At 43.5% G+C, this 27,360-nt stretch overlaps 1 protein-coding gene across 1 annotated transcript in view; it reads left to right on the top strand.

Annotated features, from left to right (window-relative positions):
• The first annotated feature begins 6,780 nt into the window (after nucleotides 1-6,780).
• TMEM161B (transmembrane protein 161B) overlaps nucleotides 6,781-27,360 on the top strand; it is a 61,908-nt gene continuing 41,328 nt past the window's right edge. The window contains exon 1 of the mRNA XM_038765505.1: nucleotides 6,781-6,834. Within this exon, the coding sequence (XP_038621433.1) occupies nucleotides 6,832-6,834 (3 nt within the window). The 5' untranslated portion in view covers nucleotides 6,781-6,831. The remainder of the gene's footprint in view (nucleotides 6,835-27,360) is intronic.

Genomic DNA, 27,360 nt, shown 5'->3' with positions numbered 1-27,360 from the left:
CAACGAGCTCAGTCTAGAGCGGAAAGGCAGACATCAATACGAATAAGTAAAATTACAAATATTTATATGTAAGGGCCGTGGGGCTGGGAGGGGAGGAGAGAAAAAGGAGCGAGTCAGGGTGATGCAGAAGGGAGTGGGAGATGAGGAAAGGTGGGGTTTAGCCCGGGAAGGCCTTTTGGAGGAGGTGTGTGTTCAATAAGGCTTTGAAGAAGGATGGAGAGTAAATGTCGGTGGGATTTGAGGAGGGAAGGGCGTTCCAGGCGAGAGGCTGAGTCGCTCCCTTTGCTCCTCACCTCTCCCCGCCACAGCACTTACGTATATATGTATTTATCTGTAAGTCTATTTATTTATATTGATGCCTGTTTACCCGTATTGCTGTCTGTCTCCCCACCTCTACTCTGTGAACCCAGTGTGGGCAGGGATTGTCTCTACTGCTGTATTGTACTTTCCAAGCGCCTAGTACAGAGCTCTGCACACAGGAAGCACTCAATACGATCGAATGAATGAATAAATGAATGAGAACAGTGCTTTGCGCATAGTAAGCGCTTAATTATATTATTAATTAATGGCTTAATTATGCCATTATTATAAGGACGTGGGCCAGTGGTCGGCGGCGAGATAGGAGAGATCGGGGCACGGTGAGAAGGTTAGCACTGGAGGAGCGTGCTGGGTTGTAGGAGAGAAGCGAGGTGAGGTAGAGAAACAGCGTGGCTCACTGGAAAGATCCCGGGCTTTGGAGTCCGAGGTCATGGGTTCAAATCCCGGCTCCACCAATTGTCAGCTGTGGGACTTTGGGTAAGTCACTTCACTTCTCTGGGCCTCAGTTACCTCATCTGTAAAATAGGGATTAAGACTGTGAGCCCCAAGTAGGACAACCTGATCACGGTGTATCCTCCCCAGCACTTAGAACAGTGCTTTGCACATAGTAAGCGCTTAACAAATGCCATCATTATTATTATTATAGGAGGGGACAAGATGATGGCTTTAAAGCCAGTGGTGAATTTTTCTTTGATATGGAGGTGGCTAGGCAACTACTGGAGATTTTTGAGGAGGCGGTGACCTGTCCTGAATGTTTTTGGAGAAAAATCCGGGCAGTGGAGTGAAGTATAGACTGGAGTGGGGAGAGACGGGAGGCCGGGAGGTGAGCAAGGAGGCTGATGCAGTAATCTAGGTGGGATAGGATGATTGACTGTATTAACGTGGTAGCAGTTTGGATGGGGCAGAAAGGGTGGATTTTAGCGATGTTGTGAAGGTGCGACCGACAGGATTTAGTGACGGTTGCTCAGTTTCTTTCTGCATTGATTATACGAGTCTACCACCTCTATCAACAGAGAACCACCAGAGAGGAAACTAACTACACTCAGGTCTTCTGTAATGTGGAAGTTGCATTCCTGAAGAACTCGGCCTGAAGCAGAAGGTACGTTATGGCTAATTTACCTGGCATGTGTGTCACCATTTTGTCCCCCCTTAAGCGTACTGGGTTCTATCCAGAGAGACCCCTGTTGTTGGAATAAAATTCCCCAATTCCCTACCGGAGTTCTTTCCAAAACATGCAGTGAAAACAGTCATTATGGGAGAACTGAGTGTAGCTGAGTGAGCATTTAAACGCACCTTAACTTAAATAAAGAGGCCTAAGAAGTTCTTCTGCTTACAGGAGGTTTGCGGTGATACTAATTAGCTTTTCTTGTTAGATCAGAAAGTTGCACAGGCAGAAAATATCAAAGTTCAAGAAGGCTGGTATAATTAGTCCATCACGGGTTATTAGCAGGGACAAAGTGTGTGTACGTGGAATTAAGTGGGAAAAGCAGACATTCTGGGCTTGGGTCGCTGTCGCCGCTAAAAGAACTGGGGCAGGAGCACATTTCAGTGTGTTGGTGGTGGAATAATGGAGTATTTAGGTGCCCGAGCCCTGCGACGAACGAGAAGAGCCGTGTGTGGTTCTCAAGCCGCAGTTTGGAAACGAGCATAATCCCAAGGAGGGGTCGGCTTTGGGCGAGGATCATCATATGGGGTCACGATGGCTGATTTAATAAACGAGATGACAAAAAAAAAGCCGCCATTCCAATGTCGAAATAAGGTGATGAAATCGAAGACCCATCATCTCTTGAGAAGCAGCGTGGCTCAGTGGAAAGAGCCCGGGCTTTGGAGTCCGAGGTCATGGGTTCAAATCCCAGCTCTGCCGATTGCCAGCTGTGTGACTCTGGGCAAGTCACTTCACTTCTCTGGGCCTCAGTTCCCTCATCTGGAAAATGGGGATTAAGACTGTGAGCCCCACCGTGGGACAGCCTGATCACCTTGTAACCACCCTAGCACTTAGAACAGTGCCTCGCACATAGTAAGCGCTTAATAAATGCCATCATCATCATCATCATCATCATTTGAAGGGAGAAAGAGAGCTAGCTTGGCGGATGTGCGGAGGGAGGGCATTACACCTCCTTCCTCTCCCCCTCCTCCCCATTCCCCCCGACTTACCTCCTTCATTCATTCATTCAATCGTATTTATTGAGCGCTTACTGTGTGCAGAGCACTGTACTAAGCGCTTGGGAAGTCCAAGTTGGCAACATATAGAGATGGTCCCTACCCAACAGCGGGCTCACACCCGACAACACCTGTATATATGTTTATATGTATTTATTACTCTTTATTTTACTTGTACATATTTATTCTATTTATTTAATTTTGTTAATATGTTTTGTTTCGTTGTCTGTCTCCCCCTTCTAGACAGCGGGCTCACACCCCAGAGCACCTGTATATATGTATATATGTTTGTACGTATTTTTCACTCTATTTTACTTGTACATATTTATTCTATTTATTTTATTTTGTTCACATTTTGTTTTGTTGTCTGTCTCCCCCTTCTAGACAGCGGGCTCACACCCCCCAGCACCTGTATATATGTATATATGTTTGTACATATTTATTACTCTATTTTACCTGTATGTATTTATTCTATTTATTTTATTTTGTTCACATTTTGTTTCATTGTCTGTCTCCCCCTTCTAGACAGCGGGCTCACACCCCAGAGTACCTGTATATATGTATATATGTTTGTACGTATTTATTACTCTATTTTACTTGTACGTATTTATTCTATTTATTTTATTTTGTTCACGTTTTGTTTCGTTGTCTGTCTCCCCCTTCTAGACAGCGGGCTCACACCCCCCAGCACCTGTATATATGCATATATGTTTGTACGTATTTATTACTCTATTTTACTTGTACGTATTTATTCTATTTATTTTATTTTGTTCACATTTTGTTTTGTTGCCTGTCTCCCCCTTCTAGACAGCGGGCTCACACCCCACAGCACCTGTATATATGTATATATGTTTGTACATATTTATTACTCTATTTATTTTACTTGCACATATTTATTCTACTTATTTTATTTTGTTAATATGCTTTGTTTTGTTCTCTGTCTCCCCCTTCTAGACTGTGAGCCCACTGTTGGGTAGGGACCGTCTCTAGATGTTGCCAACTTGGACTTCCCAAGAGCTTAGTCCAGTGCTCTGCGCACAGTAAGTGCTCAATAAATACAATTGAATAAATGAATGAATGAATTCCAGGCCAGGGGGAGGACATGGGCCGGGGGTCGATGGCGGGACGGGCGAGAACATCAAAGCCCTAGAGAAGCAGTGTGGCTCAGTGGAAAGATCATGGGTTCAAATTCCGGCTCCGCTACTTGTCAGCTGTGTGACTTTGGGCAAGTCACTTCACTTCTCTGTGCTTCAGTTCCCTCATCTGTAAAATGGGGATTAAGACTGTGAGCCCCCCGTGGGACAACCTGATCACCTTGTAACCTCCTCAGCGCTTAGAACAGTGCTTTGCACATAGTAAGTGCTTAATAAATGCCATTATGATTATTATTACTGAGAGCTCACCTCCTCCAAGAGGCCTTCCCAGACTGAGCCTTTTTCCTTTCCTCCTCCCCATCCCCCCACCCTACCTCCTTCCCCTCCCCACAGCATCTGTATATATGTTTGTACAGATTTATTACTGTGTTTTACTTGTACATATTTACTATTCTATTTATTTTATTTTGTTAATATGTTTTCTTGCCTGTCTCCCCCTTCTAAACTGTGAGCCCATTGTTGGGTAGGGACCGTCTCTATATGTTGCCAACTGGGACTTCCCAAGTGCTTAGTACAGTGCTCTGCACACAGTAAGCGCTCAACAAATACGACTGAATGAATGAACTGTGAGTCCACTGTTGGGTAGGGACCGTCTCTATATGTTGCCAAGTTGAACTTCCCAAGCGCTTGGTACAGTGCTCTGCACACAGTAAACGCTCAATAAATACGACTGAATAAATGAACTGTGAGCTCACTGTTGGGTAGGGACCGTCTCTATACGTTGCCAACCTGGACTTTCCAAACGCTTAGTACAGTGCTCTGCACACAGTAAGCGCTCAATAAATACGATTGAATGAATGAACTGTGAGCAAACTGTTGGGTAGGGACCGTCTCTATATGTTGCCAACTTGGACTTCCAAAGCACTTAGTACAGTGCTCTGCACGCAGTAAGCACTCAATAAATACGATTGAATGAATGAACTGTGAGCCCACTGTTGGGTAGGGACCGTCTCTATATGTTGCCAACTTGGACTTCCTAAGCGATTAGTCCAGTGCTCTGCACACAGTAAGCGCTCAATAAATACGATTGAATGAATGAATGAATGAATGAACAAATATGATTGAATGAATGAACTGTGAGCCCACTGTTGGGTAGGGACCGTCCCTATATGTTGCCAACCTGGACTTTCCAAGCGCTTAGTACAGTGCTCTGCACACAGTAAGTGCTCAACAAATACGATTGAATGAATGAACTGTGAGCCCACTGTTGGGTAGGGACCGTCTCTATATGTTGCCAACTTGTACTTCCTAAGCGCTTAGTCCAGTGCTCTGCACACAGTAAGCACTCAATAAATACAATTGAATGAATGAATGAATGAACAAATATGATTGAATGAATGAACTGTGAGCCCACTGTTGGGTAGGGACCGTCTCTATACGTTGCTAACTTTGACTTCCCAAGTGCTTAGTACAGTACCCTGCACACTGTAAGCGCTCAATAAATAGGACTGAATGAATGAACTGTGAGCCCACTGTTGGGTAGGGACCGTCTCTATATGTTGCCAACCTGGACTTTCCAAGCGCTTAGTACAGTGCTCTGCACACAGTAAGTGCTCAACAAATGAGACTGAATTAATGAACTGTGAGCCCACTGTTGGGTAGGGAGCGTCTCTATATGTTGCCAACTTGGACTTCCAAAGCACTTAGTACAGTGCTCTGCAAACAGTAAGGGCTCAATAAATACGACTGAATGAATGAAATGTGAGCCCACTGTTGGGTAGGGACCGTCTCCATATGTTGCCAACTTGGATTTCCAAAGCGCTTAGTACAGTGCTCTGCACAGTAAGCGCTCAACAAATACAATTGAATGAATGAACCGTGAGTCCACTGTTGGGTAGGGACCGTCTCTAGATGTTGCCAGCTTGTACTTCCCAAGCGCTTAGTACAGTGCTCTGTGCACAGTAAGCGCTCAATAAATACGATTGATGATGGTGATTGCCAACTTGCGCTTAGCACAGTGCTCTGCACACAGTAAGCGCTCATCAAATACGATTGAATGAATGAACTGTGAGCCCACTGTTGGGTAGGGCCCGTCTCTATACGTTGCCAACTTGGACTTCCCAAGCGCTTAGTACGGTGCTCTGCACGCAGTAAGCGCTCAATCAGTACGATTGATGATGATGATTGCCAACTTGCGCTTAGCACAGTGCTCTGCACACAGTAAGCGCTCAACAAATACGATTGAATGAAGGAACTGTGAGTCCACTGTTGTTCCCTTCAAGGCCCTGCTGAGAGCTCACCTCCTCCAGGAGGCCTTCCCAGACTGAGCCCCTTCCTTCCTTCCTCTCCCCCTCGTCCCCCTCTCCACCCCCCCATCTTACCTCCTTCCCTACCCCACAGCACCTGCATAGATGTATAGATGTTTGTACATATTTATTACTCTATTTATTTATTTATTTTACTTGTACATATCTATTCTATTTATTTTATTTTGTTAGTATGTTTGGTTTTGTTCTCCGTCTCCCCCTTCTAGACTGTGAGCCCACTGTTGGGTAGGGACTGTCTCTCTATGTTGCCAGTTTGTACTTCCCCAGCGCTTAGTACAGTGCTCTGCACATAGTAAGCGCTCAATAAATCCGATTGATGATGATGATGGTAGGGACCGTCTCTATGTGTTGCCAACTTGGACTTCCCAAGCGCTTAGCACAGTGCTCTGCGCATAGTAAGCGCTCAATCAATGCGAATGAATGAATGAATGAGTGAATGAATGAATGAATGAATGAATGAACCCGCGCTACTTGCTCCTCCCCCTCCCTGCCTCTGGGGGCGCGCGGCGGGTCACCGACCCCCGCTCTCGCGAGATCCGGCGGCCCCGAACGGTCCTGGCTCCGAGATCTCGCGATAGTTGGGGCGGGACGTGGGGGGGGGGCGGGCTGCCTTTCCTCCTCCCTGTTCTTCTGCCTTTCCTTCGGGCCCGAGGCCCCGCCCACTTCCGGTCCCGGAGCGGAAGCGGAAGGGGCGGGGCCTCGGGCCGGAAGGCGCCGGCAGAGCTCCCGGGCCGACGCCGCCGACGCCGTGAGGGCTGAGGGGCGGTTCGGACCGAGGGCCAGGTGACGAGGAGGAGGAGGAGGAGGAGGAGGAGGAGGAGGAAGAAGAAGAAGAAGAAGAAGAAGAAGAAGAAGAAGAAGAGGAGGAGGAGGAGGAGGAAGAAGAAGAGGAGGCGGCGGCGGCTGTGGTGGGGGGCGGCGGCTGGAGCGCGATGGTGAGTCCCTTACTCGAAGGGGGGCGGGGCGTCTCGGAGAGGCCCTCCCCGTGAAGGAGGGAGTGACTTCGTTCATTAATTCATTCATTCGCTCGTTCATTCATTCATTCGTTCGTTCATTCGTTCGCTCGTTCATTCATTCATTCCCTTCAAGGCCCTGCTGAGACCTCGCCTCCTCCAGGAGGCCTTCCCAGACTGAGCCCCTTCCTTCCTTCCTCTCCCCCTCGTCCCCCTCTCCATCCCCCCATCTTACCTCCCTCCCTTCCCCACAGCACCTGTAGATATGTATATATGTTTGTACATATTTATTACTCTATTTGTTTTACTTGTACCTATCTATTCTATGTATTTTATTTTGTTAGTATGTTTGGTTTTGTTCTCTGTCTCCCCCTTTTAGTCTGTGAGCCCTCTGTTGGGTAGGGACTGTCTCTATACGTTGCCAACTTGGACTTCCCAAGCGCTTAGTACAGTGCTCTGCACATAGTAAGCGCTCAATAAAAGCGATTGATTGATTGATTGATTCCCTTCAAGGCCCTGCTGAGCGCTCGCCTCCTCCAGGAGGCCTTCTCAGACTGAGCCCCTTCCTTCCTTCCTCTCCCCCTCGTCCCCCTCTCCATCCCCCCATCTTACCTCCCTCCCTTCCCCACAGCACCTGTATATATGTATAGATGCTTGTACATATTTATTACTCTATTTATTTTATTTGTACATATCTACCCTATTTATTTTGTTAGTATGTTTGGTTTTGTTCTCTGTCTCCCCCTTTTAGACTGTGAGCCCACTGTTGGGTAGGGACTGTCTCTAGATGTTGCCAATTTGTACTTCCCAAGCGCTTAGCACAGTGCTCTGCACATAGTAAGTGCTCAATAAATACGGTTGATGATGATGATGATGATATATGTTTGTGCATATTAATTACTCTATTTATTTATTTTACTTGTACGTATCTATTCTGTTTATTTTATTTAGTATGTTTGGTTTTGTTCTCTGTCTCCCCCTTTTAGACTGTGAGCCCACTGTTGGGTAGGGACTGTCTCTCTCTGTTGCCAATTTGTACTTCCCAAGCGCTTAGTCCGGTGCTCTGCACATAGTCAGCGCTCAATAAATACGATTGATGATGATGATGATGATATATGTTTGTACATATTAATTACTCTATTTATTTTACTTGTACATATCTATTCTGTTTATTTTATTTTGTTAGTATGTTTGGTTTTGTTCTCTGTCTCCCCCTTTTAGACTGTGAGCCCACTGTTGGGTAGGGGCTGTCTCTATATGTTGCCAATTTGTACTTCCCAAGCGCTTAGTGCAGTGCTCTACACATAGTAAGCGCTCAATAAATACGATTGATGATGATGATGATTCATTCGTTCGTTCATTCGTTCGTTCATTCATTCATTCGTTCATTCTTTCGCTCGCTCGTTCGTTCATTCGTCCGCTCGCTCGTTCGTTCATTCATTCGCACGTCCGTTCATTCATTCATTCAATCGTATTTATTGAGCGCCGACTGTGTGCGGAGCACTGTACTAAGCGCTTAAAAAATAATACTAATGGCATTTGTTAAGCGCTCAGAGAAGCAGCGTGGCTCAGTGGAAAGAGCCCGGGCTTTGGAGTCAGAGGTCATGGGTTCAAATCCCGGCTCCGCCATCTGTCAGCTGGGTGACTTTGGGCAAGTCACTTCACTTCTCTGGGCCTCAGGTCCCTCATCTGTAAAATGGGGATGCAGACTGTGAGCCCCCCGTGGGACAACCTGATCACCTTGTAACCTCCCCAGCGCTTAGAACAGTGCTTTGCACATAGTAAGTGCTTACTAAATGCCATTTTTTTAAAAAAAGCGCTTACTATGTGCAGAGCACTGTTCTAAGCTCTGGGGGGGGATACAAGGTGATCAGGTTGTCCCATGTGGGGTTCCCAGTCTTCATCCCCATTTTACAGATGAGGGCACTGAGGCTCCGAGAAGTGAAGTGACTTGCCCAAGGTCACACAGCAGACGTGGTGGAGCTGGGATTCGAACCCCTGACCCCAAAGCCCGGGCTCCTTCCACTAGGCCATTCATTCGTTCATTGAGAAGCAGCGTGGCTCAGCCGGAAAGAGCCCGGGCTTTGGAGTCAGAGGTCATGGGTTCAGATCCCGGCTCCGCCACTTGTCAGCTGGGTGACTTTGGGGCAAGTCACTTCGCTTCTCTGGGCCTCAGTTCCTCATCTGGAAAATGGGGATGAAGACTGGGAGCCCCCCGCGAGGGACAACCTGATTGCCTTGTAACCTCCCTTGCGCTTAGAACAGTGCTTGGCACGTAGTAAGCGCTTAATTCCCCATTTTCCAGATGAGGGGGTACGTACTTGTATGTGTTTGTACATGTTTATTGTTTGTACATATTTATTACTCTATTTATTTTACTTGTACATATCTATTCTATTTATTTTATTTTGTTAGTATGTTTGGTTTTGTTCTCTGTCTCCCCATTTTAGACTGAGCCCACTGTTGGGTAGGGACCGTCTCTATGGTTGCCGACTTGTACTTCCCAAGCGCTTAGTACAGTGCTCTGCACACAGTAAGCGCTCAATAAATGCGATTGATTGATTGATTAATAAATGCCATCATTATTATTATTTGTTCTCTCCGTTCGTTTGTTCGGTCGTTCATTCATTCGCTCGTTCCCTCCTTCCTTCACTCATTCATTCACTCCTCCACTCCCTCATTCATTCGTATTTATTGAGCACTTACTGCTCACAGAGCACTGTACTAAGCGCTTGATTCGCTCCCTCCCTCATTCATTCATTCGTCTTTATTGAGCGCCTACTGCTCACAGAGCACTGTCCTAAGCGCTTGATTCACTCCCTCCCTCATTCATTCGTATTTATTGAGTGCTTATTGCGCGCAGAGCACTGTACTAAGCGCTTGATTCACTCCCTCCCTCATTCATTCGTATTGAGCGCTTACTGCTCGCAGAGCACTGTACTAAGCGCTTGATTCACTCCCTCCCTCATTCATTCATTCGTATTGAGTGCTTACTGCACGCAGAGCACTGTACTAAGCTCTTGATTCACTCCCTCCCTTCCTCCCTCATTCATTCATTCGTCTTTATTGAGCACTTACTGCGCGCAGAGCACTGCCCTAAGCGCTTGATTCACTCCCTCCCTCACTCATTCATTTGTATTTAGTGAGCGCTTACTGTGTGCAGAGCACCGTATTAAGCGCTTGATTCAATCCCTCCCTCATTCATTCGTATTTATTGAGTGCTTTCTATTTGCAGAGCACTGTACTAAGCACTTGATTCACTCCCTACCTCATTCATTCGTATTTATTGAGCACTTACTGTGTGCAGAGAACTGTATTAAGCACTTGATTTACTCATTCATTCAGTCATTTATTGAGCGCTTATTGTGTGCAGAGCACTGTATTAAGCGCATGATTTACTCATTCACTCACTCATTCAATCGTGTTTATTGAGGGCTTTCTATGTGCAGAGCACTGTACTAAGCGCTTGATTCACTCCCTACCTCACTCATTCATTCGTATTTATTGAGCGCTTACTGTGTGCAGAGCACTGTATTAAGCGCTTGATTCACTCATTCACTCATTCAGTCTTATTTATTGAGTGCTTACTGTGTGCAGAGCACTGTACTAAGCGCTTGATTCACTCATTCATTCAGTCGTATTTATTGAGTGCTTACTGTGTGCAGAGCACTGTGCTAAGCACTTGATTCACTCACTCATTCAATCTTATTTGTTTAGCGCTTACTGTGTGCAGAGCACTGTACTAAGCACTTGATTCACTCGTTCATTCAATCGTATTGAGCACTTACTGTGTGCAGAGCACTGTACTAAGCGCTTGATTCACTCGTTCATTGTCATATTTACTGAGCGCTTACTGTGTGCAAAGCACTGAAGAAATGGTGTGCATTAAGGCAACTCTTCCTTTATGGATTGTATTGGGACTCATTCATTCATTCAGTCGTATTTATTGAGCGCTTACTGTGTGCAGAGCACTGAACTAAGCGCTTGGGAAGTACAAGTCGGCAACATATAGAGACGGTCCCTACCCAACAACGGGCTCACAGTCTAGAAGGGGGAGGCAGACAACAAAACATATAGACAGGTGCCAAAATCGTCAGAACAAATAGAATTAAAACTATCTGCACACCATTCCCCTTCTAGACTGTGAACCCATTGTTGGGTAGGGACTGTCTCTACATGTTGCCAACTTGTACTTCCCAAGCGCTTAGTACGGTGCTCTGCACACAGTAAGCGCTCAATAAATACTATTGATTGATTGATTGATTGATTGATTTCTTCAGTGAAAAGACATTCCCATGTGGGACAGGGACCGTGTCTAACCTGATTATCTAGTATCTACCCCAATGTTTGGGTCAATGCTTGACTTGACAAATACTAGAGTTACTTTATCAAATTCCTCAGCTAAAAAATTATTATATGTCATTGGTGTAAACCATTCTAACAAGGGTGATTAGGTTGCCTGCAGGCATTCCAACAATGACCTTTCAGTTTTCTCCAAACTTTCAGCCCTAACTTTTATGGCCATACAGACTTGTGTGAGTGTGTCTGTGTATTATTAATGAGGTGATTTGATCAGTCTCCCCCTTTTAGACTGTGAGCCCACTGTTGGGTAGGGACTGTCTCTATATGTTGCCAATTTGTACTTCCCAAGCGCTTAGTACAGTGCTCTGCACATAGTAAGCGCTCAATAAATACGATTGATGATGATGATGATGATTTCCACTTGAACACCACGTGCAATTTGGGAACCATTAGTAAATGCCATTCTTTGGCTCACTTGCTGGATGCTTATATACTTTACTTTTTTATGGCATTTGTTAAGCACCTATTGTGTATCATTCATTCATTCAATCGTATTTATTGAGCGCTTACTGTGTGCAGAGCGCTGTACTAAGCGCTTGGGAAGTACAAGGGTATCAAGAACTGTTCTAAGCACTGAGGTAAGCACCAGTTAATTAGGCTGGACACAGTCCCTTTCACCCAAAGGGAATCGCAGTCCTACGTGTGTTAAATTCCCATTTTACAGCTGAGGCACAGAGAAGTTAAGGGACTTGTCCAAGGTCTAAAAGCAAATATTGGGCAGAGCTGGAATTAGAACCCAGGTCCTTCTGACCTGTGCCCTTTCCACTAGGCCACACTGCTTCTCTGTCGTGCTTTAGAGGTAATTACAGTGTTGTGTAGAAACCCTTCCATAAACCGATCCCATCATGTTGCCAATTTGTACTTCCCAAGCGCTTAGTACAGTGCTCTGCACATAGTAAGCGCTCAGTAAATACGATTGATGATGATGATGATGATGATGATCAAATAGTGCGGGAAGGGCATGGTGGGAACAGCCAGGTCCAGGGGGAGAAGAGGCAGAAAAGTCAGTGAGGGATTCAGCCTCCTTGAGTCAGCTCTCTTCTTGGCCCCTCTGATGGGGCTAAGCAGGACCAGTGTAGATTGGACAAACTCCTCATGTGTGCAGGAGGGTTTAATAATCGACCGATACCTTACCGTGGTATTGAAATGTAGTTAGCAGGCAGCTTTTTTCGATGACAGGTTTAACTAAGGGACTATGCTTCCAGTTTATATCGACTTTTATCCCCATTAAGCCACTGTACCCAAGCACCGCAGAACTTGGACAGCTTCTTCCTACATCCATTGGATTTCCACATTTTATCTAGGAGGAAGCTCCACAGATTCCCTTTTAGCTTTGTGCTGTTCATGTCCCCCCCCCACCCCTTCAGTAAAATTTTATTTCTCTTTTCTGTATCGATACCGTCTTCATTTAAGTGCTTCGTATAAGTGAGCTCGTTATGGGCAGGGACTGTGTTGCTGTATTGTTCTTTCCCAAGTGCCTAGTACAGTGCCTTGCACACAGTAAGCGCTCAGTGAATACAGTTGAATGAATGAGTGAATAAGTGCTCAATAAATCCCATTGGTTGATTGATTAAGGGGTGATGGTCATTTCCAGAAGAAAATCTGTTTTCTTGTTTTGATTCCTCTTCATTAACCGTTTTCTTGTCTATAGGGCTTTTGCAAAGTCCATGATAAATTAGAAATCATGTGGGACTGAACAGCTGAGCCTTTATACTGGTTCTGATAATTGTGGCGTTTGTTAAGCACTTACTGTGTGCCGTGCACTGTACTAAGCACTGAGGCAGATAGATGATAATCATGTTGGGTATGATCCTTGTCCCCCTGGGCCTTAGTCTTAAGTAGGAAGGAGAACAGATGAGGAAGCAGAGCACAACAAGCTTTGACTTGCCCAAGGTCACATAGCAGGTAGGGGACAGAACCGGGATTAGAACCCACAGCCTGATTCCCAGGCTTGTGTTCCTTCCATTAGGCCACAGAAGATAGGTTGGACAGTCCCTGGCCTACATGGGACTCACAGTCTAAATTCTGCCCTTTACGTTGGGGTCTGACCTTGGGCAAAGTGCTTGTTTTCATCCATAAAACGAAGCGTAATTGGTATTAGACTTCTCCTTTGATTCCTAAATGACAATGCTGACAAAGAGATTGCATCCCTGACTGAGCATCAGAGAGAATCCCTTTAAAGACAGTTACACTCCTGGGTGTAGTCTTCTGAAGAAAAATACCACGTACACCTAGGGAAGCGTTGTGGCCTATTGGAAATAATAATAATAATAATAATAATAATAATAATGGCATTTATTAAGCGCTTACTATGTGCAAAGCACTGTTCTAAGCGCTGGGGGGATACACAGTAATCAGGTTGTCCCACGTGGGGCTCACAGTCTTCATCCCCGTTTTACAGATGAGGGAACTGAGGCACAGAGAAGTGAATTGACTTGCCCGAAGTCACCCAGCTGACAAGTGGCGGAGCCGGGATTCGGACCCATGACCTCTGACTCCAAAGCCCGGGCTCTTTCCACCGAGCCACGCTGGAAAGAGCATAAGCTAATTTGTACTTCCCAAGCGCTTAGTACAGTGCTCTGCACATAGTAAGCGCTCAATAAATACGATTGATGATGAAGATGTGCCCTGGGAATCAGGACCTGACTTCTGATCCCCGCCCTGCCACTTGTCTGCTGTGTGCCTCAGTTACTTAATCTGTAAAATGGGGAATAAGACTGTCGATTGTAACTTTGTTGTGGGCAGGGAATGTGTCTGTTTAGTGTTATATTGTACTCTGCCAAGTGCTTAGTACAGTGAATGCTTTGTCCACAGTAATAATAATAATGATTATTATTGGTATTTAAGTGCTTACTATGTTCTGAGCGCTGGGATAGATAAAGGGTAATCCGGTTGTCTCACGTGGGACTCACACTTTTAATCCCCATTTTATAGATGAGGTAACTGAGGCACTTGAGAGAAGTTGTGATTTGCCCTAGGTCACAACAATAATCATAATACTAATGATGGCATTAAGCGCTTACTATGTGTAAAGCACTGTTCTAAGCACCGGGGAGGTTACAAGGTGATCGGGTTCTCCCATGGGGGCTCACAGTCTTCATCCCCATTTTACAGATGAGGGAACTGAGGCCCAGAGAAGTTAAGTGACTTGCCCAGAGTCACACAGCTGACGGTTGGTGGAGCTGGGATTTGAACCCATGACCTCCGACTCCCAAGCCCGGGCTGTTTCCACTGAGCCACGCGGCACAAAGCAGACAAGTGGCAGAGCCGGGATTAGAACCCACATCCTCCGACTCCCAAGCCTGTGCTCTTGACTGACTGTGAACCCCACGTTTGACATGGACTGTGTCCAACCTGATTAACTCATATCTACCCCAGAGCTTAGTTTAGGGCCTGACACATAGTAAGTGCTTAACGAATACCATTTAAATAAAAATACCAAGTTGTCAAAGTAAGCAGGTTGCTGCCAAATGCCAACACATTTCTTTGTTTAGATGGAAAGATTTCCTTGAGAGAAGGTAGTGAGAAAAACATTGAGTTGAGGAAAACTGGGCTCTGTCCCCTGCTGACTTATTCTGTGACCTTGGGCAAGCCACACCCTTTACTTGGCTCGTTTCCCTGCTCCCAACCTAAACCACATTGTGAAGAAAAGTACTTGGCATTCAATCAACTCTTGCTTTTTCATAGGATGTTTTTTCAATTTTTCTAATTTTCAGTATGGGCCAGAAAAAAAGAAAAATCTCCAATCCCCCCCAACCTCCTTTTATTTGAAAAGGATATTCTTGAAATATTTTCTATAGAGAATTCTTGAGAAGAAATTTTTTTCTCTTTGGCATTGTGCATTGTAAAGCTAATTGGTGAAATGTTGGAAATATGCATTCCCCATATTTGTCTCTTTTGGCCGTTGGCCAGTTGGAACTTCTTAAATTTTAGCCGGATCAGTCAGTGTATTTATAAAACACTGTGTGCACCGCACTGAACTAAGCACTTGGGTAAAGTGTGGTGCAAAATACTTGGTGGACCCGATCCTTGCCCACTAGGAACTTGCAGTTTTGTGGAGGGGACAGGCATATTAATGATCCCAATTTCAACTAAAACTGATGTTTTCAGCCATTTTGTTCATTTTCCCCCATTGGTAGTTCTTCAGCACAGCGTATCAAGACAGTTGAATCTGAAAGGAAGCTTTATGCTTTGTGCACCATGTTTCGATTTCTTCCTCAGTAGTAGAGAGTCTGTCTTACACCTCGCTGGCCCGGAGGGTGGGAGGTGAAACAGTGGAGGTATAGGGGTGCTTGCTAGGGCGATGGCATCAGTGGGTGAAGGTTTCTGGCAGAAGAACCCCTTCGAAACTGTGAGCCCATTGTTGGGTAGGGACCGTCTCCATATGTTGCTGACTTGTACTTCCTTAGTACAGTGCTCTGCACACAGTAAGCGCTCAGTAAATACAATTCAGTGAACCATCAAGAACTTCGTGGGTATTCATTCAGTCGTATTTATTCTCCATCCCCCTCATCTTACCTCCTTCCCTTCCCCCCAGCACCTGTATATATGTATATACGTTTGTACATATTTATTACTCTATTTATTTATTTATTTATTTTACTTGTACATATCTATCCTATTTATTTTATTTTGTTAGTATGTTTGGTTTTGTTCTCTGTCTCCCCCTTTTAGACTGTGAGCCCACTGTTGGGTAGGGACTGTCTCTGTATGTTGCCAATTTGTACTTCCCAAGCGCTTAGTACAGTGCTCTGCACATAGTAAGCGCTCAATAAATACGATTGATTGATTGCTCTGCACACAGTAAACACTTAGTAAATACGATTCAATGAACCATCAAGAACTTTGTGGGTATTCATTGTCGTATTTATTCTCCATCCCCCTCATCTTACCTCCTTCCCTTCCCCACAGCACCTGTATATATGTATATATGTTTGTACATATTTATTACTCTATTTATTTTACTTGTACATATCTATTCTGTTTATTTTGTTTTGTTAGTATGGTTTTGTTCTCTGTCTCCCCCTTTTAGACTGTGAGCCCACTGTTGGGTAGGGACTGTCTCTATATGTTGCCAACTTGTACTTCCCAAGGGCTTAGTACAGTGCTCTGCACACAGTAAGCGCTCAATAAATATGATTGATTGATTGATTGATTGAGCGCTTATGCGCAGAGCACTGTTGGGCCAGACTTAGCAGGAATCCTGAAAATAGCTGGCTAACGAGCGGCGAAGACAGTGCCCCGGGAGGTCACTGCGTACAGAGTGCGAGCAACACCGTGCCAACCACTAGCACTTGAATCAGTCTCCAGCTACCTGTTCTTGGCTCCAAAATCTTTGTGCCCAGAAAAGGTTTTTGTCTGCCGTTTGTCGCTTCTCCAAGGGTTTGCGTTGGGGGAAAAATGAGCATGGCCAGGAACTATCACACAGCTGTGCTTCTACACCTTGCCAGTTTACCTGGTAACACTTTAAAGAAACCCACTTTGGTTTTACAGGTAGACGTTTAGCATTTTATCATATATCTTGAATATCAATAGTTTACTCCAGATTTTAAAATTGAGGTTAGTGTCTTTTCATGGAAATGACAGCCGATACTACGTCCTGTGGTTGGAATCTGAAAGTAGTGATTGATTAGTTGTTGTGACTTTTAAAATTATGCAACATCTGTATCTTGAACCGAAGTATAAGCAGTAAATGATGTACAGCTGTAGTAATAAAATAGAACAACGTATTGTGATAAAAAAAGATTTCCTCATTCATTCACTAGTGTTTATTGAGCACCTGCTGCGGGCAGAGCACGCCATATTCGGATGTTTATTCTTTGCATCAACACAGATGCCTTCTAGCATCCCAAATTCTATCACCAGTGAAAGAACCTAACAGTCTTGCTTTGCAGCTTCTTAAAATAGACACGGTAATGTTGTTAAGGTATCTTTTTCTAAAGATAGTTTTATGAACCACAAGGTTTAGAAAAGTTCGGTTGTCAGCAGGCCTCGGTGACTAAACTTGGACATTTAATCTCAGAATTTAACCAGTATATTTAAACCAGGAAGTAAACACATAAAAATAAATCTTATTTATTTAGGTTTACCTAAAACTCTATGTATACACTACCAGAACGATTGCAGATGGAGGTGGGACATTCTGGGAGAGATGTGTCCATGGTTGCCTGGAATTCTTACCACTGCCATCCTCTCGTTATTGTTATTATTATTATTATTATTATGGTATTTAAGTGCTTATGCTGTGCCAGGCACTTTTCTAAGCCCTGCGGTGGAAAGAAGCAAATTGGGTTGGACCCAGTCCTTGGCAGCGCAGGGAACTTTTCCTTTTTGGGTCGATTTTTGGGCTCCTAGAAGCCCCGGGTTTTTGGGCGGCCGCGGGTGGGTTTTTGGGAGGCCGCCATCCCGCACCTCTCCGGGGTGGAAGAGGACGGGAAGCCTCTATTTATTCCTGTTGATGCCTGTTTTACTTGTTTTGATGTTTGTCTCCCCCCTTCAAGACTGTGAGCCCGTGGTGGGCAGGGATTGGCCCTCTTTGTTGCTGTAGTGTACTTTCCAGGCACTTAGTACAGTGCTCAGTTCTCAATAAATGGGATCGAATGAATGAACCAACAAGGTCCCAGCATCTATGGGGCAAGAGACACTGAGTGGTCTCTCTATCTCTCGTATGCCCCCCCCCCCATTCATTCATTCATTCAATCGTATTACTGTGTGCAGAGCACTGTACTAAGCGCTTGGAAAGTGCAATTTGGCAACAAATAGAGACATTCCCTACCCAACAACGGTCTCACAGTTCCTCTCCCCACTTCCACCGAGTTGGAATCCCTCCCCCCTGCCCCTGAATCCCTGGAGCCAGGATAAACCCAGCTGGAGGAGACCTCGGTGTCCACAACGGTGGCCTTAAGTGAGAGAGATGTAGCTCCAGAAATACTCTCAAAAGCCTAGGTACCAATTGCCCCCACCCACTCCCTCTACTCTATCCCCATTTATAATTATAATTCGATTTTTATTAATGATGCGTTTATAGCCTGTGAGCCCGTTGTTGAGTAGGGATAGTTTCTGTTGCTGAATTGTACTTTCCAAGTGCTTAGTCCAGTGCCCTGTACACAGTAAGCGCTCAATAAATACGATTGAATGAATGAATGAGTCGCTATGAGTCGGAAACGACTCGACAGCGTAAGACAAGACAGAACAACGTCGGGAAAAATGAAGACAAACACTGATAGAGGAATATAAATCAATTTGAATTTATATATAATATGTATCAGCATTTGATTCTTATTCAGTGACTTTTCAACAAACTTTGTTATGTAAAGTAATCCCGTGGCAAAGGCTATTTAGGTGGACACCTAAAAATTGATTTGGTAGATATTGCAAATGAAGAATTATTTACATTCGTTGAGTTTGAGGGCATCTGGTACTATAGGAATGGATGTGACTAAAAAAAAATCTTTTTTAAATGGTGCATTCTCTCTAAGATTAATGTTAAGTATTCTCACAGCATTATCTCAGCTGCTTACCCATTCATTTTATGTGATTATCAAAAGGGCAACCTTGAAAGTTTTAACCTTGTCACACTTATTTTTATGGTGAAAGGTTTGAAAACCACAGGCCCCATCTCTTTTGCCTAATGGTCTTTGATAGCAAATTGTTCTCTATTTTTCACCGAATGAGAGCTTCTTCCTTACTCTACGAGAGTCAGGTGTTGTTGGTGTCTGTTGACTGCTAAACTGCAAGCATATGACCTTAAATATGGCATCAGAAGCATGAAGAAATTTTCAGGAAGAAAAATGCACTTTTCTTTTGGAGCGTGGTGATGTGTGTAGTACAGTTGGGAGTAGTGATTCTACCGCCCCAAATTGGGTATACGGCGTCTTTTTTTAGCCCCCTCGTCCACACCTTCCATGTGGCTCAAATTGTCCTGAAAAGCTTCTGCTGACATTTTAAAAGATCTTTTTGCTTTAGAAGTCAATCATAAGAAATTTAGTGGGATTAGAATGCAGAGCCGGAATTTATTTATTTTGTGATTGTGAAATACATGCAAAAAGAACATTACACTCCTCTCGTTTGCAAGTTCCTACAGAAATATCTCGAAATTGGAATGGCTTGGCCAAGAACAATATTAATGTGCTCTCCATTTATCACTGAGATCATTTCTGGCATTGTTTCCATTTCCAGTCAAATCTTGTTAGCCCTGTTTTTTTCAGACGTGCATATTTAATGAAATCGACAGATCAGTGGTCAGAATTGCATGTGTATGCCAAATGTGAGTAGCTGGCCCTTAGTATCTCTCTCTCTTCAAATCTCTAGTAATCAGTGTAAATGTAAATATGTAGTTCTCCTGTGCCCTGTCTTTGTACTTCCTTTTCAGCTTCTACCTTCTTTCTTCCATCCTCCTAAGGCAGTTATTCAGGTTGTCCCTAGTCCTTTGGCTAAGGAAGCTGAACTGTGCACTCATAGGTCTCACTATTTCTACAGCCCCACCTGCCCTCAAGTCCTTCCAGAAAAAAAACAGGTTTATAATCACTCCATCCCTGTAACTTCCTTGGACAGCACAGTCTACTGCTTCCAATTGGGGTTATATGACAGTTTACAAATTTGGAACTGAGCTCAGATCACCATCTTCAAATAAACCCGTTAAAAGCTATTAATGAATTTTACCTTTTTTATAGTATTTAAACACTTACTATGTGCAGACACTCTACGGAGCACTGGAGTAGATACAGACTAATCAGGTTGGACACAGTCCACATCCTACATGGTATGTACAGTGTTTGCATTTTACAGTTGACGTAAGCACGGCACAGAGAAGTTAGGTGAGAAGCAGCTTGGCACGTAGTAAGCGCCTAACAATTGCCAACATTATTATTATTATTATTATTATTATTATTCTTTAGCAGTAATAATAATAATAATGATGGCATTTAAGCGCTTACTATGTGCAAAGCACAGTACACTGTAAAGCACTTAATATTCACCCCACCCTCAGTCTGCAGCACTCAGGTGTATCTCTGTATTTTCATGTCCCCCTCCCCCTTTAGATTGTAAACTCCTTGTAGGCAGGGATGTGCCGGCCAACTCCGCTGTTGTGTACTCCCAAACGCTTAGTAAGGTCCTGTATTGTACACCCAGTAAGTGCCCAATAGTTACCACTGATGGATTGATTGAAATTACTACTAAAATTAGGGAAACTTAGCTTTCTTGGTGACCTTGAATTTTAGATCTGTAAACAACTCAGCAGGGATTCAAGGTGGCGGATCCAAATGTATCAACTGCTGCCATGTTAACAGTGTAGGTCAGAGAGGCTGAGAAGAATTGACCAAGTGCCTGGTTCCAAGAAGAAATTGGTCTTTCTTCGTTCTGCAGATGATGCCATTGTAGGTAGTTTTCAGTCAATCAATGGCATTTATTGAGTGCTTACAGCATGCAGAGCACTGTACTAGGATCTTGGGAGAGTAGAGAGAAGCAGCGTGGCTCAGTGGAAAGAGCATGGGCTTTGTAGTCAGAGGTCATGGGTTCAAATCCCAGCTCCGCCAATTGTCAGCTGTGTGACTTTGGGCAAGTCACTTAACTTCTCTGTGCCTGTTACCTCATCTTTAAAATGGGGATTAAGGCTGTGAGCCCCCCGTGGGACAACCTGATCACCTTGTAACCTCCCCAGCGCTTCGAACAGTGGTCTGCACACAGTAAGCGCCCAATAAATACGATTGAATGAATAAATGCCATCGTTATTACAGTAGGGTAAGAATAAGTCCTCAAGGACCTACTGGCATAATGCCTTTTTTATGAAGAGATTGGGGTGGGCTCATTCTCCCAAAACGCCATGAGAGACACAGTTGGCCAACCTCTATTTTGACCATCTTTTGTAGGAGAGAAAACAGACTGCCTGCCTAAAACCAAATGCTAGTGGAGAACTGCAGTGTAGGTCTCCTATTTAGGAATTTCCACTTCTCATGTCTTTTTGGTGATAATGGGTAATTCAAGAGATATGTTGTTCCCCCCTACTTTTAATAAATTTCACATTAGATCGGGTTTTGGATGATGCCCTCTTCCCACTTCTCATGTCTTTTTGGTGATAATGGATATTTCAAGAGATATGTTGTCCTCCCTACTTTTAATAAATTGCACATTAGATCAGGTTTTGGATGATGCCCTCTTCCTCTAATGTGCACTAAATCTTTCCTAATTCTGGCTGATTTCATAGAGACATTTGATGGAATCTCATTCAGAGAATTATGGCTATTCAATGCACCGCTCCAATACTTTCCTTTCCTCCTAACTCCTAAATGTCACTCTGGCTTTGGCCCAGCCGCTGGGCTGCCTATCCAGACTGGATGAGTAATTAAAGTTGTGGGCATCCAAGTGCCATTTTAATTGCAGTCAACTGGCCCTAGGTTTTTCCTTGGCTCAAAGAACCCTAAAACGACGACTGAGTCGGGTTCTGGGCCACCTCAGGGGTTTGCCTCTGCTCAAAGTAGCGCTTCAAAGTGAGGGTCTTCCAAGCCCACTGTACTTTGGAGCCCAGAGTGATCCTGATTTGATCCTTGCTACTCTTTGTTTTTTAGGTCTGGAGCCCATCCATACCTCCTTACACTGCACTACACTAGAGTAGAGTAGACCTATCCTTCCGGGTTGGACCCTCTGAGAGGGGAGAGTGGAGAAGCAGAAGAGACATTGCAAACTGAGCCCCTTCCTTCCTCTCCCCCTCGTCCCCCTCTCCATCCCCCCCATCTTACCTCCTTCCCTTCCCCACAGCACCTGTATATATGTTTGTACATATTTATTACTCTATTTTACTTGTACATATCTATTCTATTTATTTTATTTTGTTAGTATGTTTGGTTTTGTTCTCTGTCTCCCCCTTTTAGACTGTGAGCCCACTGTTGGGTAGGGACTGTCTCTATATGTTGCCAACTTGTACTTTCCAAGCGCTTAGTACAGTGCTCTGCACACAGTAAGCGCTCAATAAATACGATTGATTGTGGAGGAAAACATCCAGCTAAATCTACGTGTTCTCCTCAGTCCTACTGCAAGTTACAGTCATTTAAAAACACTTATTAGACCTCTAGTTCACAAGCTTCATTTCTCAAAGTAATGTGGGTCAGTCAATCGTATTTATTGAGTGGTTACCGTATGCAGAGCACTGTACTAAGCACTTGGGAGAGTACAATATAACGGAGTTGGTAGACGTGTTCCTTCCCATAGTTTGCTTAGAGTCTAGAGCGTGGAGACGGACATTAAATAAGTTATGGATATGTACATGCGTGCTGTGGGGCCGAGGGAAGGATGGGTAAGAGAGAAGGGAGTGGGAGAAGAGGAAACTGGAACTAGTCACGGAAGTCCTCTTGGAGGAGGTGTGCCTTTGATAAGGCTTTGAAAGTGGGGAGAGTGATTGTCTGTTGGATATGAAGAGGGAGGGCTCCAGGCCAGAGGCGGGACGAGGTTGACGGCGAGATAGATGAGATGTGTGATCAAGTGCTTTTCAGTTGTGATTCCGTAGATTGTGAACTCCCATAACAATCCCCCCTAGATTGTAAATACTTTGAAACTAAAGATCATGTCTACTTACTCTAGTCTACTCTCCCAAGTGCATAATACAGTATTCTGCCCAGTGTAAGCTCTGTTACCATTGATTGTCATGTGCCTTCTAGCCAATATTTATCCATCCGTGTCTGTTCTTCCCCACTAAATTGTAAGTCCCTGGAGGGCAGAAGCCACATAATTGTATTTTTTTCAAGCACCTGGTCCTGCATAGTGATCTTCAGATAGACATTTAGGAAATATAGTTCATATTGATGAGTGCAGATATGTCAAATTTTAATATCTAAATAGTAGACTGCAAACACGATTACCTTCCTTGAGTCTTATGGACTTAAGTGAAAGGTAACATTTTTTTATAGTACTAACATGGATGAGTAAGGCTGAATGTTTTAAGTAATCAGGCCTTCTTAGTCATTCTTATTTATGTCCCCTTGTTCAAATGATGTTAGCAAAGTATTTAACCTGATGAAATTTGCAGAAATTAAAAATACTGTGCTTTCCTTTATAGTATTCAGCTTTGGAAATATTGCTGTAGTTTGGGTGGAGAGGAAAGGGTGGATTATAGAGATGTTGCAAGGGCAGAACCTTATAGTCTGAGCACAGTCACTTGGTAATTCTGTTTCAAATGGCTTCATTTTTACATTAAATTCTGTGGAGCATTATATTTGAAAACCCAGAAACATTTATCAATCTAATAATAATAATTGTGGCATGTAAATCCTTACTATGTGTCAAGCGCTGTACTAAGTGCTGGGATAGATACAAGTTAGTCAGGTGGTATGCAGTCTAAGTAAGAGGGAAAATGAGGTACTTAACCTAGTATTAACCCCCATTTTTCAGAAGAGAAACTGAGGTCTGGAGAAGTGAAGTGACTTGCCCAAGGTCACACAGGTAAGTGGTCTACTACTACTACAGTAAGTCTACTTGTTTTGTTTTGTTTTTTTTTTTTTTTGGTCTGTCTCCCCCTTCTAGACTGTGAGCCCGTTGTTGGCTAGGGACCATCTCTATATGTTACCCATTTGTACTTACCAAGTTTGTAATACAGTGCTGTGCACACAGTAAGCACTCAATAAATATAGTTGAATGAATGATGGAGTCAGAATTAGAATCTAGGTCCTCTGCCTCTTTCCACTAAGCTATGCTGTTTCCCTGAATTTGAATCGAAGTCTCCTTTTTCATATTTTTCGACATCTAATACTCTTTCATCTCCTTTCTAGTACTGACCCTTTCACTTGGGGATTCTCCTTTTTTCTCCCATTTTCTCAACCTCATAACTGTGCTACTTGCTACATTTTTAAAGACGTCTACTTATGAAGTCCCAGATTCACGCCTGAGCCTCTGCGATTATATGCTTGGCTCTGATGAGCCTATGTTTGGTGTTTGCTTAGAAACAGTTATGGTATTTGTTAAAGTGCTTACTATGTGCCAGGCACTGTTGTAATCACTGGAGTAAATTCAGGCTAATTAGGTTGGATACAGTCCATTTCCCACGTGGGGTTCACAGCCTTAATCCCCATTTTACGGATGAAGAAATCGAGGCATAGAGAAGTTAATTGACTTGCTTATGATCACCCAGCAGACAAGGTGGTGGAGCTGGGATTTGAACCCAAGTCCTCTGACTCCCAGCCCGTGCTCTTTCCACTAGGTTGTGCTGGAAGAATCAAGTAGCCATGATGATTGACAAACTGGCACTAGATGACTGATGTGACCTGGGTGAGCGTCGACATATTTACTTAGAATAGTCCCAAATCAAGAAGGAAGGCTTACTTGGCTGTTCTTAGGATCTGCGGTCATGCCAGAGGGCTGTCCTGTAGTGTGACAGACAGTCCTTACTCCTTTGAGGGAGGAGTGGAAGCAAGGATCACTTTATTCTCTTGCATTTCTTTCTGCAGAGTCCGGTGATACATTGCAAGCATCACACTTAAAAAGAAGAAAGTGGAGACTTTTGTTGGAAGAAAGTAGATTTTTCTAAGTTGCTTCACACATACTCATCATCAATAACAACACAGTTCTGCCACTTAAGGCCCCCAACTTGTTCATGTCCCTTTGTTAATTAGGACATACGCAAACATGGATCCCAGTGACCTCTGTCAGTGAAGCCTATGATAGGATATTGTCACTTCAAGTGTGAAAATCCCCTATTCAGTACAGGTTTACCGAGGCTATCTGAGATTTACTGAGAATTAAGGATTTCGGCCAAACCCAGGCTAAGCCACAGTGCTCTCTGTATACTACCTTTCAGTACAATGTAAAAGCCAATTGAGTATTCCCAAGAAGTCTGTCTCAGCATTTCTTCTGATGCTATCACCATAACATCAGAACATTCAAGAAATAGAAAAATAGGAAGGTCACCGGGTAATATCCACATTTGGCATTCTCCCCATTTCTTATTCAGAGGGATGATAATTGAAACCATTTGGGGTGGTCTGAGAGTCCCAAATATACATGCAGATATACCTTCTAATGGTAAACGACCTATCCTTTATTTCAATCTATTTACCAGCAGGAGATCTGGCTTAATGAAACATAGCAAAATGTCAGCTCCATGGAAGTTGATTCTAGCACCATTCAAAGTTAGTGAAAAAGAGAAAAGGTACTTGTGTTGTTATAACTTTGGAAATTTAGTACTGTTTATGATCTTTGGAGAATTTTCTTTAGTTGTACTTGTGTGTGTGTGTGTGTGTGTGTGAGAGAGAGAGCTGACAAAAATTGAAGTGATCATTTTTCAAATCCGTAGATGAATAACTTTATCATACTATCTGTGGCCTCAGGTTAATAGATATAGAAAGGTTGAAACCCAAGTTGCCCCATTGTTTCACCCTTCTTAGGAGCTTACGAGCTATTTCATAAATGACTTTCCCTAGTCCCAACTATCACAAGAATCAGGGCCTAGGGGCAGTGAATCTAGACAGAAACCATCTCCTTGGTCAAGTTATTGTCTTGAAGTATTATTAAAACTATTAAGGCTCCTTGAGTCAATGACCCATATGTCCGCGTGATGTTGGAGACTTCGGCTCGGATGGCCTTCCGTATCTTTGGCGTTTCACATACTTCCCTTCACAAAATATATGCTGAGATGTAAAGCTAAGGGTAGAGAATTTTTCTGTCCATTTAAAGGAGTATATACTTCCTTTGTTTCTGTGTTAAATTCATGACCCATCTTGATTAAAAAGAAAAAAAACCCCAAAACCTCATGTAAGTATTCAAAGCTTAGGAATTCAAAGTAATTAAAATAAAATGGTTATTTTTTCTTTCAAACTAAAGATTACTGTAATGAAAAAGCTAAAAAAATTTAAAATATATATATGGCCCCTATATTGTGTACTAATAGAATAGAGTTATGACATTTGACCTTGTGTGAAAGGAAGTAAAATAACTGACTGGTGTGTAACTTGGGAAAATAGCTATCTTATAGAAATATTTAGATATTCACATGGTAGAATTTCTTTGAGTGAGATATACTTAACTGTATGTTTGTGAGAATCATAATTCGACATTTGCCATATTTGAACCTACCCAAAATCTCACCAGGTTGCCTTGATCAGGGAAAAAATGGTCATTATGTGTATTTCAACAGTTTCTAGTGGGCTCTAAATGGTTATAACAGTCTTTTGTACCAGTTGTACAAAGCATTTTAATTTTTTGAATTAAATACCAGCGATAACTAATTTTAGAGGTGTGGTATAAATGTTCTATCAGCGTGTACTTCTATGCACTTGGACGCCTAAAATGTCATTACTATCTAATGAACGTTACTCGATGAGTTGTGCATCTGAGCCCTTTTGGCTGTCCTTGTAATGTGTGGTTAGATGTGTGGTTTTCTTTCTGTTTAGTAACCTATTCATTTAGGTTTTTATTGAACATAATAAAGATGCAGTTATACACAACTCCTTTTAAAATGTTAATTACCTACTCGAGCAAGAATTCCAAATCTGAGACATTGATACCCAAATTGTGAGATAGTAAAGCAGGTTGAAATTTATATGGGTAGATTACAGTGTGGCCATGTGTTCTGGCCAACATTTCCTGTGGCTTACGGAGGCATCCGTCTTTCTCACCTGTCTTGGCCCCCAGGTTTTGAGGCTCTGGGGATAAAATATACAGAAAGCAACCTAACTGGATGCTAGCTGTGACTGGGGTAGGTTTTGCCACGTGGCACTTGGGATGTAACTGAATTGGGCATGATCCTGACCTCTCTTGGGACCTACTGACGTGCATAGTGGTCCTCTAGACTGCTCAGACTACAGTTTTCAGTCAGCCTTGAGTCTCTGGCCATTTCCAGTTCACCCTGGGCTCCATTGCTCGTTATATAGTCAGTGCAAAGACCAAGGTGGATCTGGCCATATGGGCTCCGGCTGTATCTTTCTCTCTCTTCTGCCTTTCATTACGGAAACAGTGACTGGAGGACAACAGAGGAGGTTTTATTTTTTTTAAAAAAGATAACATTTAAACTTGAAAATGTTAACGCCCAACGAATGTAAGCATTCAAACTATGGGCAGTGTGCAAACCACACAAACACGGGCAGTTTGGCAGAGCTTGCCAAAAGTTGACAAACTTCAAGGGGAAAAGCAAGCTAGCCCTTTTGAAAATAGTAAGATTAGGTT

This window comes from Tachyglossus aculeatus, chromosome 23 (assembly GCF_015852505.1).
Source record: "Tachyglossus aculeatus isolate mTacAcu1 chromosome 23, mTacAcu1.pri, whole genome shotgun sequence".
In the NCBI taxonomy this organism is placed as follows: Eukaryota; Metazoa; Chordata; class Mammalia; order Monotremata; family Tachyglossidae; genus Tachyglossus; species Tachyglossus aculeatus.
This window is presented reverse-complemented; position numbering and strand designations above follow the sequence as displayed.